We start from the raw sequence: 21831 nt of genomic DNA on the forward strand, positions 1-21831 counted from the left end.
TCAATGGTGTAGCCATCACTGAATTCCTCACTGTCAACATCCTTGGGGTTACCATTGACCAGAAATTCAACTGGATTCACCACGTAAGCACAGTGGCTACAAGAGCAGGCCAGAGGCTTGGAATACTGCGGCGAGTAACTCACCTCCTGACTCCCCAGAGCCTATCCACCATCTACAAGGCACAAGTCAGGATCGAATACTCCCCACTTGCCTGGATGGGTGCAGCTCCAACAACACTCAAGAAGCTTGACACCCATCCAGGACAAAGCAGCCCGCTTGATTGGCACCACATCTACAAACATCCAATCCCTCCACCACCGATGCTCAGTAGCAGCAGCGTGTACTATCTACAAGATGCACTGCAGCAATTCACCAAAGATCCTTAAACAGCACCTTCCGAACCCACGGCCACTTCCCTCTTGAAGGACAAGGGCAACAGATAAACGGGAACACCATCACCTGCAAGTTCCCCTCCAAGTCACTCCGCATCCTGACTTGGAAATATATCGCTGTTCCTTCGCAGTCGCTGGGTCAAAATCCTGGAATTCCCTCCCTAACGGCATTGTGGGTCAACCCACAGAACATGGACTGCAGCGATTCAAGAAGGCGGCTCACCACCACCTTCTCATGGGTAACTAGGGATGGGCAATAAACGCTGGCCAATCAGCGACGCCCATGTCCCACGAATGAATAAAAAAAATCATAGAATCCCTACAGGAGGCCATTCAGCCCATCGAGTCTGCACCAACAACAATCCCATCCAGGCTCTATCCCCATAACCCCAAATAAATACTCTTAAATAATTTTTTTTTGTTACAGTTAACCTCAGTCATTTTTAACTGGATGCCTCAGTGATGGAGAGATATTGATTCTGTTGCAGTTTCTAGTTATTCTTTCTGTTCTCCATGCTTTTGCATACCTCCTCCTGTGAAATCCATACATGCTCGGTTAGGATAATCAACATCAGTACTGCTCTTTAACTCCTCAAGTTGGTAAGACTTTCATCTTTAGGAGAGGAGGCCAGAGTGTTAAATCTGGTGCAAGTGGCTACCTTGCCACCACTAGTGAGAGCTTGGTCAAAGGCAGACCTCATAAAAGCAGGGTGAGACTGAGATGGCTCCATAACCTTTTCTGAAGAAAGGTGACTTTTCTTCAAATTTTATGGTCTGTATTTGTCACTAAAACAGTTGATCTCCTACTGAAACTTTAGCTTAACTTTCTTAATTTTAAACTTCATCCAGATGTATCAGAGAAAGCAAAACTGCTGTTGGGTGCGGACAGTAACATAGATCAGGTTCAGGTTTAAAACAAATTAAAAATAATTCTTATTGGTAGCTTAATACGTGTGTTCTGTTTTAGGATCTGGTTGCCCGTCTTGATGACCTGGGAGGTATTTATCTTCAGTTTGAAGAAGGATTAGAAACAACAGCTTTGTTTGTGAATGCTGCGTATAGGCTGTCTGACCATGCTGGAATGGAGCCAGCTATCAAAGAGGTAAGTATAGTGAAGCTGAAGAAACCAGCATGTTGTAGAGCCAATGCTGAGTGCACTTGTAAAGTATCCCACTTAGACTTTTTAATGATATTTTCAAATATCCTCTGATACATTTTGTGAAGATGCTGTATATTTTGATGTGCCACTAGCAGGAGGAATGCATTTATACATCTAGGCTTTTAGACCTTTATTTTGCACGCTCTCCACATGGGATCTGTATGCGTGTGTGGAAAAAATTTATACTGAAACACAGAAAATGCTGGAAAATCTCAGCCGGTCTGACAGCATCGGTGGAGAGAGAGAATAGAACCAACGTTTCAAGTCTGGCTAACCCTTCATCAGAGCAGTAAGATTTATTTTGCCTTTATCAGAGCTCTGACGAAGGGTCAGCCAGACGTGGCTCTATTCTATCTCCACAGATGCTGTCAGACCTGCTGAGATTTTCCAGCATTTTCTATGTTTATTTCAGATTCCAGCATCTGCATTATTTTGCTTTTATAAAAATGAATGCTTTTTAATATATCCCCTCATAGCCTTGCTCTGTTTCCCCCCACCTCCCGACAGATCACCCTCCATGTTCCTTTTACTCATCATTCCAGTGACATTAATCATGAGGAGGAACACACATACCTCCTGTCGTTTTAGTAGGACCAGAATTTTGCAGCAGCCTGAAGCCATCTTATCAAGACAAGTACTTGGGTGTAGCTGAGCGACAGTTTATTCTTTCATAAATGTTTTCACTCAAGTAATGTAGGAAAATAATTTACAAAGATCATAGTGAAAATATGCAGGTTGAAGGGAAAAAATGTGACCCATGATCTTGCTACGTTGAATGATAATGGTCATGCTTGAGATATTATCCCTGTTCAATTTGCTTACAGACCAATTTATGCTACCTCCTGGATTATGATACATTGGTCAAAACTGTGGTAAATTTGTCCTTCCTGCACAGTATGATCTTGGCACTTCGTAGCATTCTGGCCTCCAAACTATAAGGCCTTAGATTCAAATCCCACTCTGGAACCCAAAACTGTGCACAGTTTTTCAACTTTGGTTGTGCTAACGTTTTAAGTAGATTCACCATTTTAGCCACAGATATGTTCAAACTTGTGCCCATTTAGTGTCCATTTCCCCCTTCTTTGTACAGGAGGAAGAGAGCATACATTGGTACTTGAGCTGTAGTGCTAAGATTATTTTAATTTGTTTGGGTGGACTTAGACCCTCGATGAACAAAGGCATTCTTGATAAACGAGGTGAAAAGTTATCCAGGTCAGTGGGAGGCTATCGTCAGATCAGCCATGATCGTATTGAGTGGCAGAGCAGGCTCATTCAGTGTCCATTTCCCCTCTTCTTGTGCAGGGGTATGGGGAAAAGGCAGGGGAATGGCACTAGTTCATGGTGCTTGTTTGGAGAGCCGGTACAGACATGATGGGCCAAATGACCGGCGCCATTTGGTTTCGGAGGTGGGGGGGGGGGGGGGATTTTCCGGCCATTCACGCCAACAAGATTCTCTGATCCCACTGGCACCGCTAGTTTTGAAGCGGTGTGGAGCAACATCGATAGGAAATCCCATTAACAGGAGCAGAGAATCCCACCACCAGCGAGCAGTGCGCCATCTCCCGCCGCAGAGAAATATGCGGCTGGGAGGCTGGAGAATTCACCTCATTGTGTTAATCAATTTTTTGGTTTTATGCATGTCAGTAAATCTCCAACTTTCAGCTCCAATTCTTTTTAATTTCAGGATCAAGTAATTCAGCTTGTTAATGCTGTATTTAGCAAGAAACATTTTACCACACTCTCTGAGGCTTTCAGCATTGCCTGTGCTGCTGCAGCTTTGTCCCATAATCAGTATCACATTCCAATTATCGTGGTAGCTGAAGGAATTGCCTCTGTTTCCCACAAGAAGCCCAGCCTAAAGGTAACTAATGTTAGATCTACAATTTTGATTTAGCTTCGTCCAACTCTTTTGTTAAAGTACCTTAATTGTTCAAACTGAGGAGCTTTTTCTCTTAGAGGTAATAGGAATTTGCATCTACTTTGGACATCATCTCTGGATCAGTGGCTTCACTTGATATGACAGAGCATCTCAAGAATTGCATCTTATTGCCCTATGCTGACTTTTACATTAATGTACCTGAAGCGGAAGGAATATCTGCTCGTGGCTTGAAATTAGATATATCTGTGCCTGTTGCAAATATATTTCTTCCAACTTCCTTGAAGTTAACTTGTCAGGAAATGAGATATAATAAATGCTTGATTGTAGGGATGTTAAGTGAACGAGTAAGCTATTTTATAAGAACAGGAATACTATGCAGTGTAAAATTTAATTTAATTTAAGATTCTGAATAGTCGAAACAGAAGTTTGGACCTGTTACCAATTAGAATTCTGGATTTCAGAATGTGGGGAGCTATAAAATCAGGAGGTAAGGTGGACTGCTTATTACCTCGACTCCCCGTGATTGCCTTTCCGCTACCATGGGGCGGGGGGGGCAATACATCATTTTGCGAGGCTGCCCAGTTAAAGCTGGAGGGTTCAAGGATGTGGGCACTTCTGATCAGGCATCCTGTGGCTCATGGAGGGCCCCACCAGCAGCAAGAGCCAGCTGGCTGAAGTGCATTTCCCCCACCTTTGTTCTCCACAATAAAACCAACCTAAGGGCCTGCCTCTCTAGACCTCACTTATCTGGGTTCCAAGGCTGCCTCCGCATTGCAGTAGCCAATACTCCCAGTGGCACTGCTGGGACTGTAGAGCTGCTGACCAGCTGTATCGAGGTGGATCTTTGCTCTTAAAGGGATGGGAGCCATGACGACAGACAATTAATTGCCTGATGGGCATAGAATCACGTCAGGGTCCCTGGAAATGTCACAGTGGGGTTGCCTCCAGCTTTCTGGCCTGGCATCAGGACTACTGTAAGAAGTTTAACAACACCAGGTTAAAGTCCAGCAGGTTTGTTTGGTAGCAAAAGCCACACAACCACATCATCAGGACTACTGCCATAGCCATTAAATTCAGCCGAATGTACGCTAATTGCGCAATCACCAATCTGAGCAAAAAATATCGAGTTCAATCCCAGGCTTTTAGATGAATTCAAGGTCTTTGGGCAAACACTGTCGAGAAGTCATTAAATGGCACAAACGCTACCTCAGTGGATTAGTTTTAATTTTACTATAGTAATAATTTTTAGGATTTTTGTTTAAACACATATTTTGAACATTAGATTGTCTACAATCATTATCAAGTGAAAAATGGCAGCCATTTGTCTGAAAAGATTTTAAAATGACTTGCAGTCTTGTGATATTTGATACTTGAAACTCGTGATATTTCAAAATACAGCTGCAAAAAGAATCACATTAAACCTTGATGGGGTCATGCTAGCTAACTTGACATTTTAATATTGGAAACCTTGTAAAGAATTTTTGAGGGTTCCATTGGTCTGTGTGATTTCGGCATAATGAGTAGATGCTAGATAACTACATATAGATAAAATATTAGATATTCACAAAGATTGTTGCTATAAGTATTTGATAAACTTCTATAAAAACCAAAGTCGAATCACAGTAGGAATTATAATTTTAACATGACTGATGTGCTGAAAAAAATTGATCTAATCTTTATTGCTCCGTGGAATGAGAACAATTTTGTAGAATCAATTCTGACTTAGAAGCTGACTATCTTGTGTAATTTTGGAGCCACCATAGTGATTAGGTGGGAACTGGTATCCAGTTTGGGACCGGATTCAGGTCATTGAATAGCGTTGTGGGTACTTGAAGGACAAGAATCATCTTTTATGCTTAAAACACAAAACTGAAAATAAATTATCTGAAAACAAAAATGACATTTTGTAAAATTGTTTATTTTGCTCAATTTTAAATAGGATGTGGATCCATCTGGCCGCATGACCTCTCAATTTAAATGCTTGGTAATTTCAACACCATGCATTGTGACTGTAGGAGAGCATTACACTTTACACATGTTCAGGTCACCAAACAAAATCGATGGCTCTTTTATGGAATGAGTTTTTTTTAAATAGAAAAAAAAAACTTCTATTATGTACATCTGTTTTTGGTATTTGAAAGTAAATGATGTGAAATTTTAATTGGAACAAAGAAAACCTGTGTGTAGTGGGATGTCAGGGTGAAAGTGGTGATAATTAAATTTTTATTGCAACTTTAAACAACTTGTTTACAGGGTTCTGTGTACTTTAGGTGTTAGGGAATCCAAAAAAATATTTTAACCATAGCATCGAGCTGAATGAACCGAGAACAATTCCAAGTTCACTGCATACAATGCACCACAGAGATTCACCTCCTGTCTGTAATAAGTGGCAATTTGTTCAGCTGTCTTGCTGTTTGAAGATATCTTTCATGAAATGACATATCTCAAAGTGTTTTGCTCTTAATTTTTCCTTGCCCTACTTATTTCCAGCTGCGTGTGACCAATGTTTTGTCCCAGAGTCTGACTTCAGCTGATGTTCAGCTTGAATATGCCAAGTCTGCTTTGACAAAAAGCACAGTTCTTCAGCAATCATCTTTTGCTTTGGAAGGGTAAGAATGACATTTTTGTGGTTAATACTGATAATTTTATTTGTCTCTGTAGACCACATGAAATAGTTGATACCAAATTTCACAATGTCAAGGCCTTGCATGGAATGATTTTGGCTGTGGGCAGTCTGACTGCTAATACTGGATGTGAGTCCCATGACACAGCACTACCTTCTTCATTTGCAAGGCAGTAAAGCATAGCTGATACTGAAAGTGGAAGACTTGAACTAATATGGGAAAAGATACTGCTTCATTATTACGGTTCAGGAATGTTGTGTCAGAGCACAGGGAACTTGCCATTTCTGACCTTTGTTGCACCTAACCGGAATGTTTTCAATGTCAAAATTGGTTATCTTGAATAAAATCATTAGCATGTTGTCTTAAATCCTGGTGCGGGATTCTCAGTGTGTGTTCCCAGCCACATGTTTCTCAGAGGCAGGAGGCAGCGCGCCATTCGCTGGTGGCGGGATTCTCTGGTCCCGCCACTGTCAGTGGCATTTTCCATTGGTGTCACCACAGGTGGGGTGTGCTGCCAACAGGACCATAAAACGTCACCGGCGCAAATGGCTGGAGAATTTCAACCATGGTGTCTCTTTCTTTGTGAGGAAAATCAAACTATTATTAGTTGTCATCATTTTGAAAGGAAAGCCGTATGATTAGGATATTTAAAGTTGGAACAAAGTTAGATTTGATCAGAAGCTTTATTTAGCCTCTTAAATGCAAAAACCCTTGTGGGGGTGGGGGAGGAAATAGTTTTTTTTTAAAGGGTGATCTTAAATTGGTCGATCTCCAAAAACATATTTGAACAGGGGAATTCAAAAATTTGTACCATTAGCACATTGGTGCCCTGAAATATTGGGATACAAGTTTCATATCTGCAAACTCTTGCCTTCATGTTCCTGAACTGAAACCATGGCACTGTGGGAAACTCCATGTAGGAATATGCCTCAGTGTTTAGCTTGACAATGAATTAACATCATCTGAGGGTTTTTTTTCATTCACTCACTGTGGGTATCGCTGGCTGGGCCAGCATTTATTGCCCATCCCTAATTGCCTTTGAACTGAGTGACTTGCTAGGTCTGTTCGGGGAGCATTTAAGAATCAATCACATTGCTGGAGTCACATGTAGGCCAGACCAGGTAAGAACAGCAGATTTCCTTCCCAAGCGGTTTTTAACAATAATTGACCATGGTTTCATTAGACTTTTAATTCCAGATGTTTATTGGATTAAAATTACCCCATCTGCCATGGTGGGATTCGAATCCAGGCCCCCAGAGCATTACCCTGGATTACTAGTCCAGTGACAATATCACTAAACCACTGAGTAGGATCAGGCTGCCTGCCCATCCTAATTCTGGAATAGTGCATGTTGTGGTGAAGCTGTCTGATGGGATGGGAAGAAAATACTGTACTTTAAAAGATATTTTAAGCACATGCGCACATGTTTTTGTTGCTCTATTGGAATTAATTCTTCATTCAGGTAATTGCCTGTTACAGAGTGCAAAAATATTGAACTTGGCACACACACCAGTGCTTCTTGAATTAATGAAAGAAGTCATTGACATTTTACCTACAACAAATGGCTTTTAAATATTTGCTGATCATTGAAGAATAACGACTATAATTTTCCTTTTTTTATTAGTGATAGTTTTGAATTAAATTTTATGGAGGTAAAGCCACCAAGTGGATATTATGACTTCTCTGTCAATGTGGAGGGTGATAGCCGATTTATAGGAAACCATGTGGAGGTATGTGCATCATTATAAGTAACAATGAATATTTTTTAAACACATTCATAAATATTAAAAGGCAGATCTGCTAGTATTTAATAAATTTAGTGTAATTTGTTGCATGTTATGTTCCTGGACCCAAACTTCATTTCCATGGCTGTTCCAGGCTGAGTACTGTTCTCAGCTCAACAGTCTCCTTCCTTCAACAATCTCGTGTCTCAACCAACCCACTCTTTGCTCCCAGAAATAGTTTCTCTGAGTACTTCCAGATATTTAATCTTTCTACCTTGGCTTTGGCTTGCTATGCCTGCTGCCTCCTGTACACTAATCTCATCTCCCTTGGTTTATGCTTTAGTTTTCTTTCTCTTGCTCCCTCTTTCCCCCCGAGTCCCTAGTCTTCACTCTCTGCTTAGTGTGTTTCACCAGTTCCTGGGCCAGTTCGCTGCCTAATACAGGTACCTATTTTTAATCCAGCCCATTGCAATGTACCTTAAGCCATAAATAATAAAAAAGAATAGCAGTTGAGAACCTCAATAAATTAGTATTTGGAAGCCAAGAGAGATTTCAAAACACAAAGAAGAGTGAAGAGACTTGCACAGCAAATAAGGGACTTAGAAAAAGCGTAAGACACAGATGGGAGAAGGCAAAGCATTTGCTTTGTGTTTAAAGTTTATTTATTAGTGTCACGAGTAGGCTTACATTGACACTGCCATGAAGTTACTGTGGAATAGATCAGTGAGAAGCTGAAGCGGTGTATGGTACATTTGGTTTTCAGGATGCTATTAAAAAAGAGACAGCAATACAGCTTCAGAAAGCTCAGACATTTCAATTCTTTGTGCAGATGTTTGTACGAGGACAGAATAATCATTGCCTAGTAGATGTCAGTTAAATGAACTGATGTAAATGTACTGCTCTGGATTGTTTGAAGGCGGAGTGTGTTTTTGATGTGCACTCGCACTTTGGAGCAGATTCTTTCACATCTGTGGGCTGGTGTGAGTATAAGAAAATGGTTGCTTTGCAACTTATAATTTTTCAGGAAACCAGCAGAATTTGGCAGGGAAGTAATTTAAATAAAAATGTTTCGGCATCAATTCCCACAGTGGCAATTCCAGGTCGTTAATGTACTAGCTGAAAATAATCTTAGAAGCAATTACAAATTTGTTATTCGCTATATTTAGGAATGTAAAACAAAGTAAATCGAGTCTGTAATTTTGATAATAGATGTTAATTGATGTTGCCACAACAGATATTTTATCAGAAGATTTAATGTACTGTAAAGCCTTCTAAATACTTCTAAATTCAATGCTGGATAAAATCAGGTTTGGCAACTTGGGGAGATGGTGAGAATGAGAAGATCGTACTTCATCTTTTTCTGAATGCTGCAGAAAATAAATGCAAGAACGTCGTTGAGAGTTTAACTTGGGTATTTTTCAGAGTGCTCACAGTTCAGATTCATTGGTATACCTATCAAATATTTGGAGCCTGGGATATCTGCAAGGCCAAAGCTTTAGTGTGCCATAATGCACTTAAATGACAAATTTACCACGACTTCTCTTTCCTGGCACTTGACTTGGAGATTGCAAAATGGTGTTGTGGCCAAGGGGAGAAATGGGCTACCCAACAGAGCTATGGAATTTATTAATTCTCTGCGCCATTAATTTTGCAAGCAGGGTTTTAGGGTAGTTTATCGTTACCTGCTCTGTAATTTATGATTCCTTTACCTTAATTTCCTAATTTTACCTTTACTGATTAGTTGAAACCCTGTCCGATAGGATACATTTATCATTGCTTGCTGATATGAGCGTAACTGAGTAACTTGATAAAATATGGAGAAATGATTGGATTCCATTCTGTGTAACCATTGGATAATTTGCCAATGCAAAGAAAATTAAAGAATTAAAATGGTGGCAGACAGGTATCTTTATGCTATGTTACCAAGTACTGTAACATCAGTATCTCTATTTCTGGCTGGATACACTGTGGTGATCTGGCTGCTAAACAATATTATTTCAGGTTTCCATGTTCCTCCAGAGCATTTCTGTCCAATATTTTATCAGTTCAGTAATGAGCACTTGCCGTATTTTGATCTGTTTTCTTTCTAGTCTTGCCCTTGATAACAGGCACATTTTAAAAATGAATAAGCTTAGAATAATCTTCTAACCCGCATGCCATGAGAATTTACATGCCCTCTAACTTTTTAAGGATTAGTCTTGTCACCAAACTTAAGTGATTCATCTGCTGTGACAAAACCCGAATGGAGGGGAGCGTTTGTCACCTCAATTCATTGTCTTAAAAGCTGTTGAAATTGGTACCCTGGCTAGCCTCTAGTAAATTGTTACCCACAACAGTGTAGGCCTTAATAAAATTCCGTTTTTATAAAGTTTTTGTATTGATGTGTCATTAAAACTACATGCCTATGCTACTTTTTCAGTCCTACACCAGTAGTGTTTTGTAAGCCTCTAACTCATCTAACTTTCCAATCTAGCTGAAAGTCAAGGTTGCCACTGAAGTTGATATCACTAATGTTGACCTTTCAGTCGTCGACAAGGATCAGAGCATTGCACCAAAGACCACCAGGTAAAACAGACTATTACATTTGCTGAAATACCTGTAATATTATGGCTGTTGTTTCCGGAATTAATTTGATGTTCCTGAATTTTTAAATATTCACCTATTTAAGAATGCTGTTATTTTAAATTTAGTTTTCAATTTTAACTCCATCAGGGTGGTTTATCCATCAAAGTCCAAGGGACTTATTGCTGCTGACAGTCACCAGAACTTTGCTTTATCTTTCCAATTAACTGATGTGAACACGGGAGCTGAGCTTACTCCACACCAGGTATGTACTATATAGTTTAATGCTAGCTATTTATTTTGTGTTGTTTAAAAAGGATGTATTGTTAGGGGGGGGTCATTGGTTTTTGATTTGCAGATTTTCTATTCGAGAACCATAACAAACAGACACATAAACACACACACAGTAGACCATGAATTAATGTGTTCGGATGTTCAAATTTATTTCAAAGTACAGCTTTAATATTAAAATAACAATCTAAAACGGGCTAGACTTTTTGAGGGGACCCTAAAGCCTCACTGCAGGGGCCAAAAGCAGGAGGTGATCTTGCACTGCAGGGTAATTAATGCATTGCTGGTAGCAGCCAGTTATAGGCTGCTAACCAATTGAGGATGGCGTCCTGCCCTCAAACTGCCAGTGCATTGAGAGGGCCAGTGTCACAGCAGTGCTACCGCTGGCAGTGTCCAGTGCTGAGGTTGCAGTTCCAGACAGAGGACATCTCATTGGAGAGAGCCCCCACCCTCCCCCCGGGAGGCCATCCCAACATGAGCAAAATGCCCATGTGGGCAGAAAGTAGCCCTTACTTGACTACAAGTGGTTTCACCAAAACATCCACCTCTGACAATATGCTGAAGCCACAGTAAGAAGACTAACAACACCAGGTTAAAGTCCAACTTGTTGGACTTTAACCTGGTGTTGTTTAGACTTCTTACTGTGTTTACCCCAGTCCAACGCCGGCATCTCCACAATATGCTGTAGCAGCAGAAAGACAACAGGCTATCCTCCTGCCATCTTCCCCACCCTATTACTAACCCTCCCTCTTCTTAGCCTGTCGGTAATGGGCTGGAAAACTCAGCCTAGTATTTCCAAAGGAAAGTAATGGTTTTGCCAAACGAACGTACACCGTACATGTTTATGGCATTATTACTGATGGTCTGGTGGGAAAGTCGTCAACCTGAATCATTAACTTTTTCAATCTACAAATGATCTGATCTGAATATTTCTAGCATTTTCTGTTTTTATTTCCGATTTCCATCCAGAAAATGTTGCTGTGGTTATTTAAAGTCGATTCCATGGCTTCCTTTCCTTTCAACTTATCTGAATATAGCAACATATCTTTCCAACTTTATTAAGAATCTTACTATTTCTGGAGCTGTCCATTAATGAATAAAGGATTAATAATATGCACAGGTCTGAATCTCTGAGCTATCCTTTAAAGAATTGTTGAAGCATGCACTACTGGAGCAGCCATGCCTTGTTGCCAGGTTTAAGGTTGAAACTAGAATTTTGCATAAATTCATGGGGATGTTCACCAGTCATTGTACGTCTTGGCTATAAAAATATAATTAGGATCAGGCGCCTTTAGCTCCTTTAGGTGGCCCCTTTAGCTCTGTCATTTAAGAAAATCATCTTCAAACATCTACATCAACAGCACTATCCATCTCTACCCCGCTCCCCCAACATCCCAGAAATTGTTATGGTGGTCCCCTCAATTGTCACTTGCCAAATTGTATTTGAACTATAAAGGAATAATTTTGAACAATGAATGCTTCATTTTGACATGGGGCGGCACGGTGGCACAGTGGTTAGCACTGCTGCCTCACAGTGCCAGGGACCCAGGTTCGATTCCCGGCTTGAGTCACTGCCAGTGTGGAGTTTGCACATCCTCCCCGTGTCTGTGTGGGTTTCCTCCGGGTGCTCTGGTTTCCTCCCACAGTCCAAAGATGTGCAGGTTAGGTGGATTGGCCATGCTAAATTGCCCCTTAGTGTCAGGGTTATTAGCTAGGGTCAATGTGTGGGGTTATGGGGTTAGGACCTGGGTGGGAATGTGGTCGGTGCAGTCTTGATGCGCCGAATGGCCTCCTTCTGCACTGTAGGATTCTATGACATTGAAGAGAAGCTAAATGATGGGAGGGAACAGAAGGGTGAAACAAAGAAAAAAATCAGAAGTTGGAGTGAGAAACACACTGGTACTGAAAAATTGACAATCGAAAACTTCCTGACATAGCAGCAAGGTCTACAAGCTGCAGAGCTCTTAATTTGTGGGATTGTAAGTGCAGTATGTGATGGTCAATTTTGCAAAATGCCACATTTTCTATGCAGTGATTGATTGTTGTATCTCAAGTAAAACGTTGACCTTCTCAATACTTTACTCATACGTCGTTGAATGCTAAGGTCCATTGTATGTTTTAGACTTTTGTCCGACTCTACAATCAGAAGACTGATCAGGAAGTGATATTTGTGGCTGAACCCGACAGCAAAAAAGTGTACAAATTTGACCTGGATGTGGCTGAGAGAAAATCTGAATTTAATTCAGTCTCTGGAACCTATTCCCTGTTTTTGATAATTGGAGATGCAACACTTGAAAACCCAATTTTGTGGCACCTGGTAAGTCTGTGTTCACTGATTGAAAATGATTTAATGTTCTACAATGTGTGTAATGGCAACACGAATGAAGATGACTCCTCCGCTGTTTTTTTTTAAATATCCACATTCATTCTTTTGACTTGTTGAACTGATTAGAAAACTTGTAAAAGGTCGGCGATTCCTGTACTTTTGTTTACTCTAATACTGCTAAGTTTACAGTCAAGTCGTTCCAAGTAAGGGCTTAATGTAATGTATGCACCTTGCATCATCTGGTTAATTTACTATGTGCTGAGGTTACCAAATTGTTTTGCAACTGGCTGAAAAAAGGAGTTTGCTTTCCAAAACTACCACTATTTATCAACAAATCCTTGTTTATTCATGTGAACATGTTTTAATTTTGTTCTCCATTGCACATGAAGTGAAACCTAAAATGTGGCCATTAACATTTTTGAACATTCCTTTTGATCTTGTGCTTAATGCCTACTATACTCAGCAAATCTTTTGCATTAGAGGTTACCGAATGCACTACCATTGATACAATACCATTTCCTATATCGATTTGTCACTAAATGACATTCCTATTTTGAACTTTCTTCTGTTGCGTAACTCTCATGAGATCAAATGTTCCTATACTCAATGGTTATCAGTGGGAGGACTAAAGACCATGGCACAAGAGAAGAAAATGTTCCATGATTCGGTGCAGTCAGAACTAAACCTGATTGAGCACCGAGTGAAAGTTATTTTGGAAGAGTAACTGCACATCAGTTCCACATAACATTTATGCACATAGAATCCTACAGTGCAGAAGGAGGCCATTCAGCCCGTCAAGTCTGCACCGACTCTCCGACAGAACATCTTACCCAGGCCCTATCCCTGTAACCCCATATATTTACCCTGCTAATTCCCCTAACCTATACATCTTTGCACACTAAGGGACAATTTAGCATGGCCAATCCACCTAACCTGCACATCTTTGGACATGTTTTGTTAAGTCAGAAATTCGGATCAATTTTGTAGTTCATCCCATATTAAACAGACTACATTATTGAGTTAGTTGGAAACAAGGGTTTGTCCCTAGATAAGAAAATATATCATTTTGGCTCATTTTATGTTCTAATCCAAATTTGAGAACTCCATGAGAAGTTTAATACCTTATATTTTCGCTGTTAAATGCTATTCATAGGATGAGGCCATAGAATCCCTGCAGTACAGAAGGAGGCCATTCGGCCCATCAAGTCTGTATCGACCACAGTCCCACCCAGGTCCCACTCCTGTAACCACGCATTTACCCAGCTAATACCCCTGACACTAGAGTCAATTTAGCGTGGCAATCAACCTAACCCCCACATCTTTGGACTGTGGGAGGAAGCTGGAACACCCGGAAAAAATCCCATGCAGACACGGGGAGAAAGTGCATACTCTACACAGACAGTGACCTGAGGCCAGAATTGAACCTGGGACCCTAGTGCTGTGAGGCAGCAGTGCTAATCACTGTGCCGCCCCCCACTGTGCCACCGTGCCGCCCAAGGTGACAAGTCCAAGGGAATCCCTTTGTAATGCATTGGATTGTTATTGCTCCGAATTCAATGTGTCCTTTAGGTTTTTCTAAAATTAAGGAACTAATAATGGAAGAACAGCTATGGTGTAAAAAGCCAATCACTTTTCCAGTACATCTGCTGTTTGGCAACTAAAATAATGGTTCCACAGAGTTCTGTGAAGAAACATTTGTCATCATTAAAAGTGTAGGAGCAATGTATTTGTCGCACCTAATACTTAAAGAGCTCAAAAGTTTATTTTGTGATGTTCTGTGCAAAACCACAAAAAATAATTGATTGGAGACCAGAGTTAAAATACCTTGCTAAGAATGTGAAATCTGTCACACACAAAACCATTGGAGAGACACGGTTTCTCTCCGGTGCTTCAGAAAAATTAGCTTGCAGCAATTATTACTCTGAAAGTTGCTGTTGTCAGACATCTTATCGTTAATTATTCTTTAAATATCAAGCCTGTAAGTACTGGGTTCTTCTTGTGGTTTTCACTGCACTAATTAGATTTCTAGCTTGCAACTCTCTAACTCTCCTTTAAGGCGCTCCTTAACACTTACCCCTTTGACAAATGGTCCCCGAGGCTTTTGATACGTAATTTTTTTTAACAGTACAGTGAATCTAGAATGAATGTTTGATTTTTAAAAAATTTTCTTCATAGGCCGATGTTGCAATTAAGTTTCCCGATGAAGAGGCTCCGACCCCAGTACAGACTCAGAATCTCTTTGCCTCCAAGCCTGAAATTCAGGTAGGTGCTTGTAGAAGACTGCTTACCTGATGAAGGAGCAGCGCTCTGAAAGCTCGTGATTCCATAAACTTGTTGGACTTTAACCTGGTGTTGAGAGACTTCTTGCTGTACCCACCCCAGTCCAACAATGGCATCTCCACATCAAGATTGCTTAGAACAGATATTGTTGTAATAAAATGTTGAGCTAATCACAATACTATACTCTCCGTTAGAATGGCAAGAGTTTGATAGTGCATGCAAAAGTTCATGTTATCTATCTTGCGTACCATGCTGTTAAAATTCTTAATGAATTGAATTGATTACATGCCCCAAACCATATGTGATGTTCTCCAAGGTTACTTTGCACTTCACACAAGATTATGTCACATTTGGGACGGAGGACAGATTTAGTGATATTATCAATACCAATTGATGCATCAATTTAACATGCATTTTAAAATTAATTTGTATCGAACTTTTGATGTATTTAATTATCCAAAGAGTGGCACAAGTCAAATATATAATGAAAACTATAGAACAGGATCCATGTCCCGTTTGTCATGGCCAACCCATTTATCAAATGTAAACTCTATTCTGCATGTTGTTAGCAGCTGTGCTTCAGTGTGTGTACCGGTAAATTCCCAAGCTCCAAAATAATTGCAACATGATTCTTTAACCTAGGTTTAAGAGGACAAAAATTTAATTTAAAGTATTGTGTGTAAACTTCTGTCTTCTTCAAATATGCTAAGCCACACTGAATGGTAGTTCCAAGTCAAACATATCTCCAATTCTTTATTAATTGCAGTGTTCTCTTGCCTCAGCTACTCCCTTTGACAAAGCATTCTGTACTGTAACAGCCATGAGCTAATGGAGCTTTTAATAATCTCTCATAAAAAATCACAGTTCAATATTCCTGGCATCATTCTATGATGCTTGCTCTCTGTGGCTTTACTATCTTTTCAATAATTGGTGGTCTCAAAACTGCAAATTTGCCATTTTTTATTCTTTGTCCCTATTTACAAAACCAAAAATGCTATTGTGTTTGTTAATTGCTTTATGAACATACCCTTCTGCTTTCAAGAAATTGCAGATTTATATTTATTGTTCGCTCAGTTCATTGATATCCGTCAGTGCCTTTATATTTGAGTTTATTTCCACATTTCTTGTTTTTCCTTCCAAAATGTATTACTTCACATTTCTGAATAATAAATTGAATCTGCCACTTCAGCTAACCCACTGTTTTTCTACTAGGCACTTTGCAATTCTCTGACCTTACAATTTGAATTTAACAACTTCAGATCTCAACTTCATTGCCATCTTATCTTAGGCAGTAAATGGCAGTAACATGGGTTACTGGCTACGAGAGCAGGATTAGGCTATTGAGTTGGATGATCAGCCATGATCGTAATGAATGGCGGCGGAGCAGGCTCGAAGGGCCAAATGGCCTTCTCCTGCTCCTATCTTCCACGCTTCTTCTATGTGAGCTGCCATTTTTGGGCATAGTAAGAAGTCTCACAACACCAGGTTAAAGTCCAACAGGTTTATTTGGTAGCACAAGCCACAAGCTTTCAGAGCGCTGCCCCTTCATCAGGTGAGTGGGAGTTCTGTTCGCAAACAGGGCATATAAAGACACTAACTCAATTTACAAAAGAATGGTTGGAATGCGAATCTTTACAGGTAATCAAGTCTTAAAGGTACAGATAATGTGAATGGAGAGAGGGTTAAGCACAGGTTAAAGAGATGTGTATTGTCTCCAGCCAGGACAATTAGTGAGATTTTGCAAGCCCAGGCAAGTCGTGGGGGTTACAGATAGTGTGACATGAACCCAAGATCCCGGTTGAAGCCGTCCTCATGTGTGGAACTTGGCTGTCAGTTTCTGCTCAACGATTCTGCATTGTCGTGTGTCATGAAGGCCGCCTTGGAGAGTGCTTGGAGAACATTTCTGGGCATGGCAGGAGGGGGCAGGTTGATATTTGGAGTAGATATCTCGTGTTGGCGTGTAGTGGCTGTGGTGTTGACCATCCTTCCTTCCAGCAGTCTCTAGAGTAATGGTATTTATCCAGTCTTGGTAGTCTCCGATATATCTTTTATTTCTTCAGTTTCTCTCATTTTGCCTCATTTTTTCTGCTGCCAATATTATTGCCTTTTAACCATCTCCGTTCTGCACAAAAGTGCACTTCACAGGGCATGTGCACTTTCTACTTTCTCCGACATCCATGTCCTTTTTTAAATGTTCCCATTTATGATACCTTCAGATCCAGAGGAAGGGCTTTAACCCTAAACCATTGACTTCTGTTTTTCGACACGCTACCTGACTTGTTGAGTATTTCCAGCTGTGTCCATTTAAGTTTTTTATTGTGACTGGACAAACTTCCACCATATCTATTTACCTACTGCCCTTTCATAATGTGTCCCATTCATTATCCAGTCCATCTTTCTTTGTTTGTTAGACAGGTGAAACTTGTACTTTTATATCCAGTGATTCATCTTACAGATATGTTTTCAGCCCACTTTCTGTTAACACTGGAAACCTATCAATCCATTTCATCGTTGATGCAGGCATTTTTGAATAGCAGTGCTTTTAGGCTTTTAACTTACAGCAGCGCCCATCATAGGATGTAAATGCATTGATTCTTTAACTTAGGCCCATCATCTCTTGTAACATTAGCTGCAATGTAGTAATGGATCTTTTAACGCTGCTTGCTTTTTATAATACAATAAACATTATTCTCTTTATAGCACCTCTTTCGGGAACCTGAAAAGAAACCGCCCATTGCAGTCTCCAATACTTTTACTGCCCTTGTTCTAGCACCCCTCTTACTACTAGTAATTCTGGTAAGTAGTAGACTTATCAAAGTTTTTAAGATTGTGGTGTTATGAATGACTGGAATTTGATTACAGCTGTCTGGTTTCAGCCTAACTGAAGGAATTCATCCAAGTCACTAAGGAAAAAATATCAGAAGAAATTTGCGGCAAATGGAAGGCAGCATTCTGGAGTGGAGTGTCCAAATTTTTGAAATTTAGTTTGTTGTATTTGGAAATTAATTATTAAACTAAAGTGGTAAAGGTAAATAGTCCACAATGCCCATTGTCATTTATGATTAAAGTTTCACAAGTTATTGAGCTGACCATTCATTCCAAAGTAATCTGCTCAACGGCTCTGGCTGGTTGTAAATTACTCTCTTTAGCTCAATGTTCTGTAGAGTAACATGCATGCGGTTCTTAATATCTTGATGTATATTGAATTCCACAGTGATAAAATAATGACATCATTCGGATTATCCACATCTTTTTGAATTAAGAGATTCGGCAAGTTGACTAGAATACTTTAATTAGGGTTTTAGATTCAGCTTTCAATCCCGTGACTGATGGGGATTGCCTTTAAAACTGCAATATAAATGATGTATAGTGAAGTATTGCTTTCTTTGTTCCTTGATTTTTAAAATGCTTGTTTAAACTCCTAGATTTAATGGGGAGTGTAAACATGTCGGGACATTTTCTCTCACAGTGGTCATGTAAAGTTTTTATCCTTTTAGCGATGATTGAGAGGCTCCAATTAAAGAGGAGTTTGAAATGAGCTGAGCTAACAATTCTGACGAAATATTCAAACCAATTTCACTATAAAGAATTGAGGACTGAATTAGATCCAATCACTGTAATAACATTTTAAATTGTACAGCCTGGAAGGCTTTGGCTATTATCAATGAGATTTTGCTAACTTGCATGTAAAAGAATCTACAAACTTGTGGTCGAATCAGAATAGTTGTATGCATTTACTTGTTGAGCAAAACAAAACTCATTATCAAAGTTTGCCAAGCTTCTGTCAAAATCAGATAACACTATGGAGGAAATTGAGATTTTCAATTTTAATTGTACACAGATTTATGAGGTAGAAATTTGTTTCGGGTGGTGACTTAAAACAGTGACTGCATTGGAATTGAACATAAGGCTCTGTTCAATGGGTGGCTGATCTGATATCATCTGTTTTGCACCATCGACCAAGACAAATTTCTACCCCTCAAACATGACTATTGTGTAGGATTTTGGCAGGCATTGGGGGTGTAGCAAATGTGACATGGCGTATTGTAAATTGATAAAAATAATCTGGAAACCCTAATCCAAATCATATTTTTTTCATTAAACTAACAACCCAAGTTAGAAATAAGTAGTTCATTGGTCAGAACATTGAATATAGGAGTTGGGACGTCTTGTTGAAGTTGTACGGGACATTGGTAAGGCCACACTTGGAATACTGTGTACACTATTATAGAAAGGAAATTATTAAACTAGGAAGAGTGCAGAAAAGATTTACTAGGATGCTACTGGGATTTGATGGTTTGAGTTAGAAGGAGAGGCTGGATAGACTGTGACATTTTTCTCTGGAGCGTAGGAGGCTTAGGGGTGATCTTATAGAGGTTTATGAAACAATGAGGGGCAAAGAGCAGCTAGATAGTCAATATCTTTTCCCAAAGGCAGGGGAGTCAAAAACTAGAGGGCATAGGTTTACGGTGAGAGGGAAGAGAAAGTGGTCCGGAGGGGCAATTTTTTCACACACAGGGTGGTGAGTGTCTGGAACAAGCTACCAGAGGTAGTAGTAGAGGCGGGTATAATCTTGTCTTTTAAAAAGCGTTTAGATGGTTACATGGGTAAGATGGGTATAGAGGGATATGGGCCAAACGCGGGCAATTGGGACTAGCTTAGGGATTTAAAAAAGGGGCGGCATGGACAAGTTGGGCCAAAGGGCCTGTTTCCATGCTGTAAACCTCTATGACTCTAGTTTCCACATGAGAAGAACTCTAGCAAAGACTGGCACTGAAATTAAATGTCTGCGATAATTAAATCATTCATTGTCAGTTAATTTGAGAAGCCTTAGACTTGATGTCTCCAAGGTGTCCATGAGATGACATGCTACTAATCCAGCATTAAAATATTTTAATATTGAACTATTAGTAATTATATGCATTAAGCTGCACAGCAATGGCAATTATAGAATCAGAATTTGTGGTGATGGCTAAAGCCCACAACATTTATGATGGTGTCTTCAGGGTTTCACTTGGTCTTCCGCTCCTTAATAATATTGTCTTCTAAAGTGGATTGGCACACATGAAGACGGGGATGGAGTGGGGGTGTCAATTTGGGTATATCTAGCAATATGCTGTGGCCAACCCTAAGGAGTTGGGAAGAAATCTCCCACAGAATTATCCCTTTTTTTGTAATCCTCAGGAATTAATATCATTGACAAAGGTGGTGTACTTCAAGTTGCATCATAGAATGAATGGCTCTGATGGATTTTTTTGACTTCCCTTTTCATTTGTTGCTGTATAAAGCCTTATATGTTATGGTAACATTCTTTAAAGAAGGCATAATATTAAATTCTAAACTGAGATATATTTTGAGATGCACTTGTTATTTTGAAAGTTATGTATTACCTTTGAACCTTATTTTTTATTTTTATTTTTGCAGTGGATCAAACTTGGTGTCAACATTTCCAATTTCACTTTTTCTCCAAGCACCATCGTCTTCCATTTGGGCCATGCTGGTGAGTTTGTTTTCCCCGTAGAAAAGTAAAAGGTTGCTCAAGATATGAATTAAATTCACTGCATGGGCACACATTTAATTGAAAAACTCTGCCCTGCCTGTTACTCTTTGCACAACCTGTTGCTGTGACGCATGATCCCATCATTAGTGTTTTCAGTGTTCAAAGTGTCATACTTGCTTGTCAAAGAGTCATTTCCAAGTCATTACCACTTGCTATGATTTCTTTAAAAAAAGAGTTCTTCCTCACATCCCCTGCTGCATCCTTTGCCCAAAACCTTCCCACCCTTGGTCCTTGCCAGAGATGTGCTAATCCTCGGGTTAAATCACCACCAGTCAACACTCTCTCAAAAGGGAAGAGCAACCTATGGCCCTCTGGGACTATGATGGCTTCCTTAGAATAATCTTAACATCAATTGAGTGAATAATTTAATAACTTGTCATTCTGCAATTGTGCAAGATTGCATTTGTTTCAACAATACTGGTTGCTCTTTTGTTCCCTGTGATTTAATCATTTTGATTATTCTACTTTTACATTTTATTTATTAGTGTCACAAGTAGGCTTACATTAACACTGCAATGAAGTTACTGTGAAAATCCTCTAGTCGCCACACTCTGGCGCCTTTTTGGGTACTTTTGAGTACTTTTATTGCATCGTACTGTTTTTATTGCCTTATTCCTTTATTTGTGAGCGTCAAGGAAATGGTAGGTTCAAGTTAATTCAATGAGTGTTGAATTACAACTTGACATAAAGATGTAAATGAAAAGAATGAACAAATTGCAAAAAACACGTGTACCAGTGCCATTAGAATTTTCTTTGTATGTTCTCATGAAAGTCAGCAGTGGCCCCATAATTGGCTTTTCTGTGGACGTGTATGGGGCCATTGAATCTGCAAGCCTAGGAATTAATATTGGATGACACTGCTATGTAAAAAGTAAACTGACATCCAGTAGTTTTTCATTGCATTATTATTAATTATTGGCTATAGCTTATTGATTGGGTCACCTAAGTCAAAGTTGGTTTTCTAATTTCTGGCAATCAAACTTGAGACCATGCCAGTCTATCTTTGGTGTTCTGCCGGAAGATTGTAAACCAGT

The 21831-nt window shown here is 39.8% G+C and overlaps 1 protein-coding gene across 2 annotated transcripts in view; it reads left to right on the forward strand.

The window, feature by feature from the left end:
- rpn2 (ribophorin II) overlaps positions 1-21831 on the forward strand; it is a 45903-nt gene that overhangs the window by 12565 nt on the left and 11507 nt on the right. For both annotated transcript variants that reach the window (XM_078236696.1, XM_078236697.1), the window contains exons 6-15: positions 1360-1494; positions 3236-3412; positions 5921-6039; positions 7679-7784; positions 10252-10343; positions 10491-10605; positions 12754-12948; positions 15133-15219; positions 17938-18033; positions 20662-20737. In XM_078236696.1, coding sequence (XP_078092822.1) covers positions 1360-1494; positions 3236-3412; positions 5921-6039; positions 7679-7784; positions 10252-10343; positions 10491-10605; positions 12754-12948; positions 15133-15219; positions 17938-18033; positions 20662-20737 — 1198 coding nt within the window. The remainder of the gene's footprint in view (positions 1-1359; positions 1495-3235; positions 3413-5920; positions 6040-7678; positions 7785-10251; positions 10344-10490; positions 10606-12753; positions 12949-15132; positions 15220-17937; positions 18034-20661; positions 20738-21831) is intronic.

The sequence above is a fragment of the Mustelus asterias genome, chromosome 20 (assembly GCF_964213995.1).
Source record: "Mustelus asterias chromosome 20, sMusAst1.hap1.1, whole genome shotgun sequence".
In the NCBI taxonomy this organism is placed as follows: domain Eukaryota; kingdom Metazoa; phylum Chordata; class Chondrichthyes; order Carcharhiniformes; family Triakidae; genus Mustelus; species Mustelus asterias.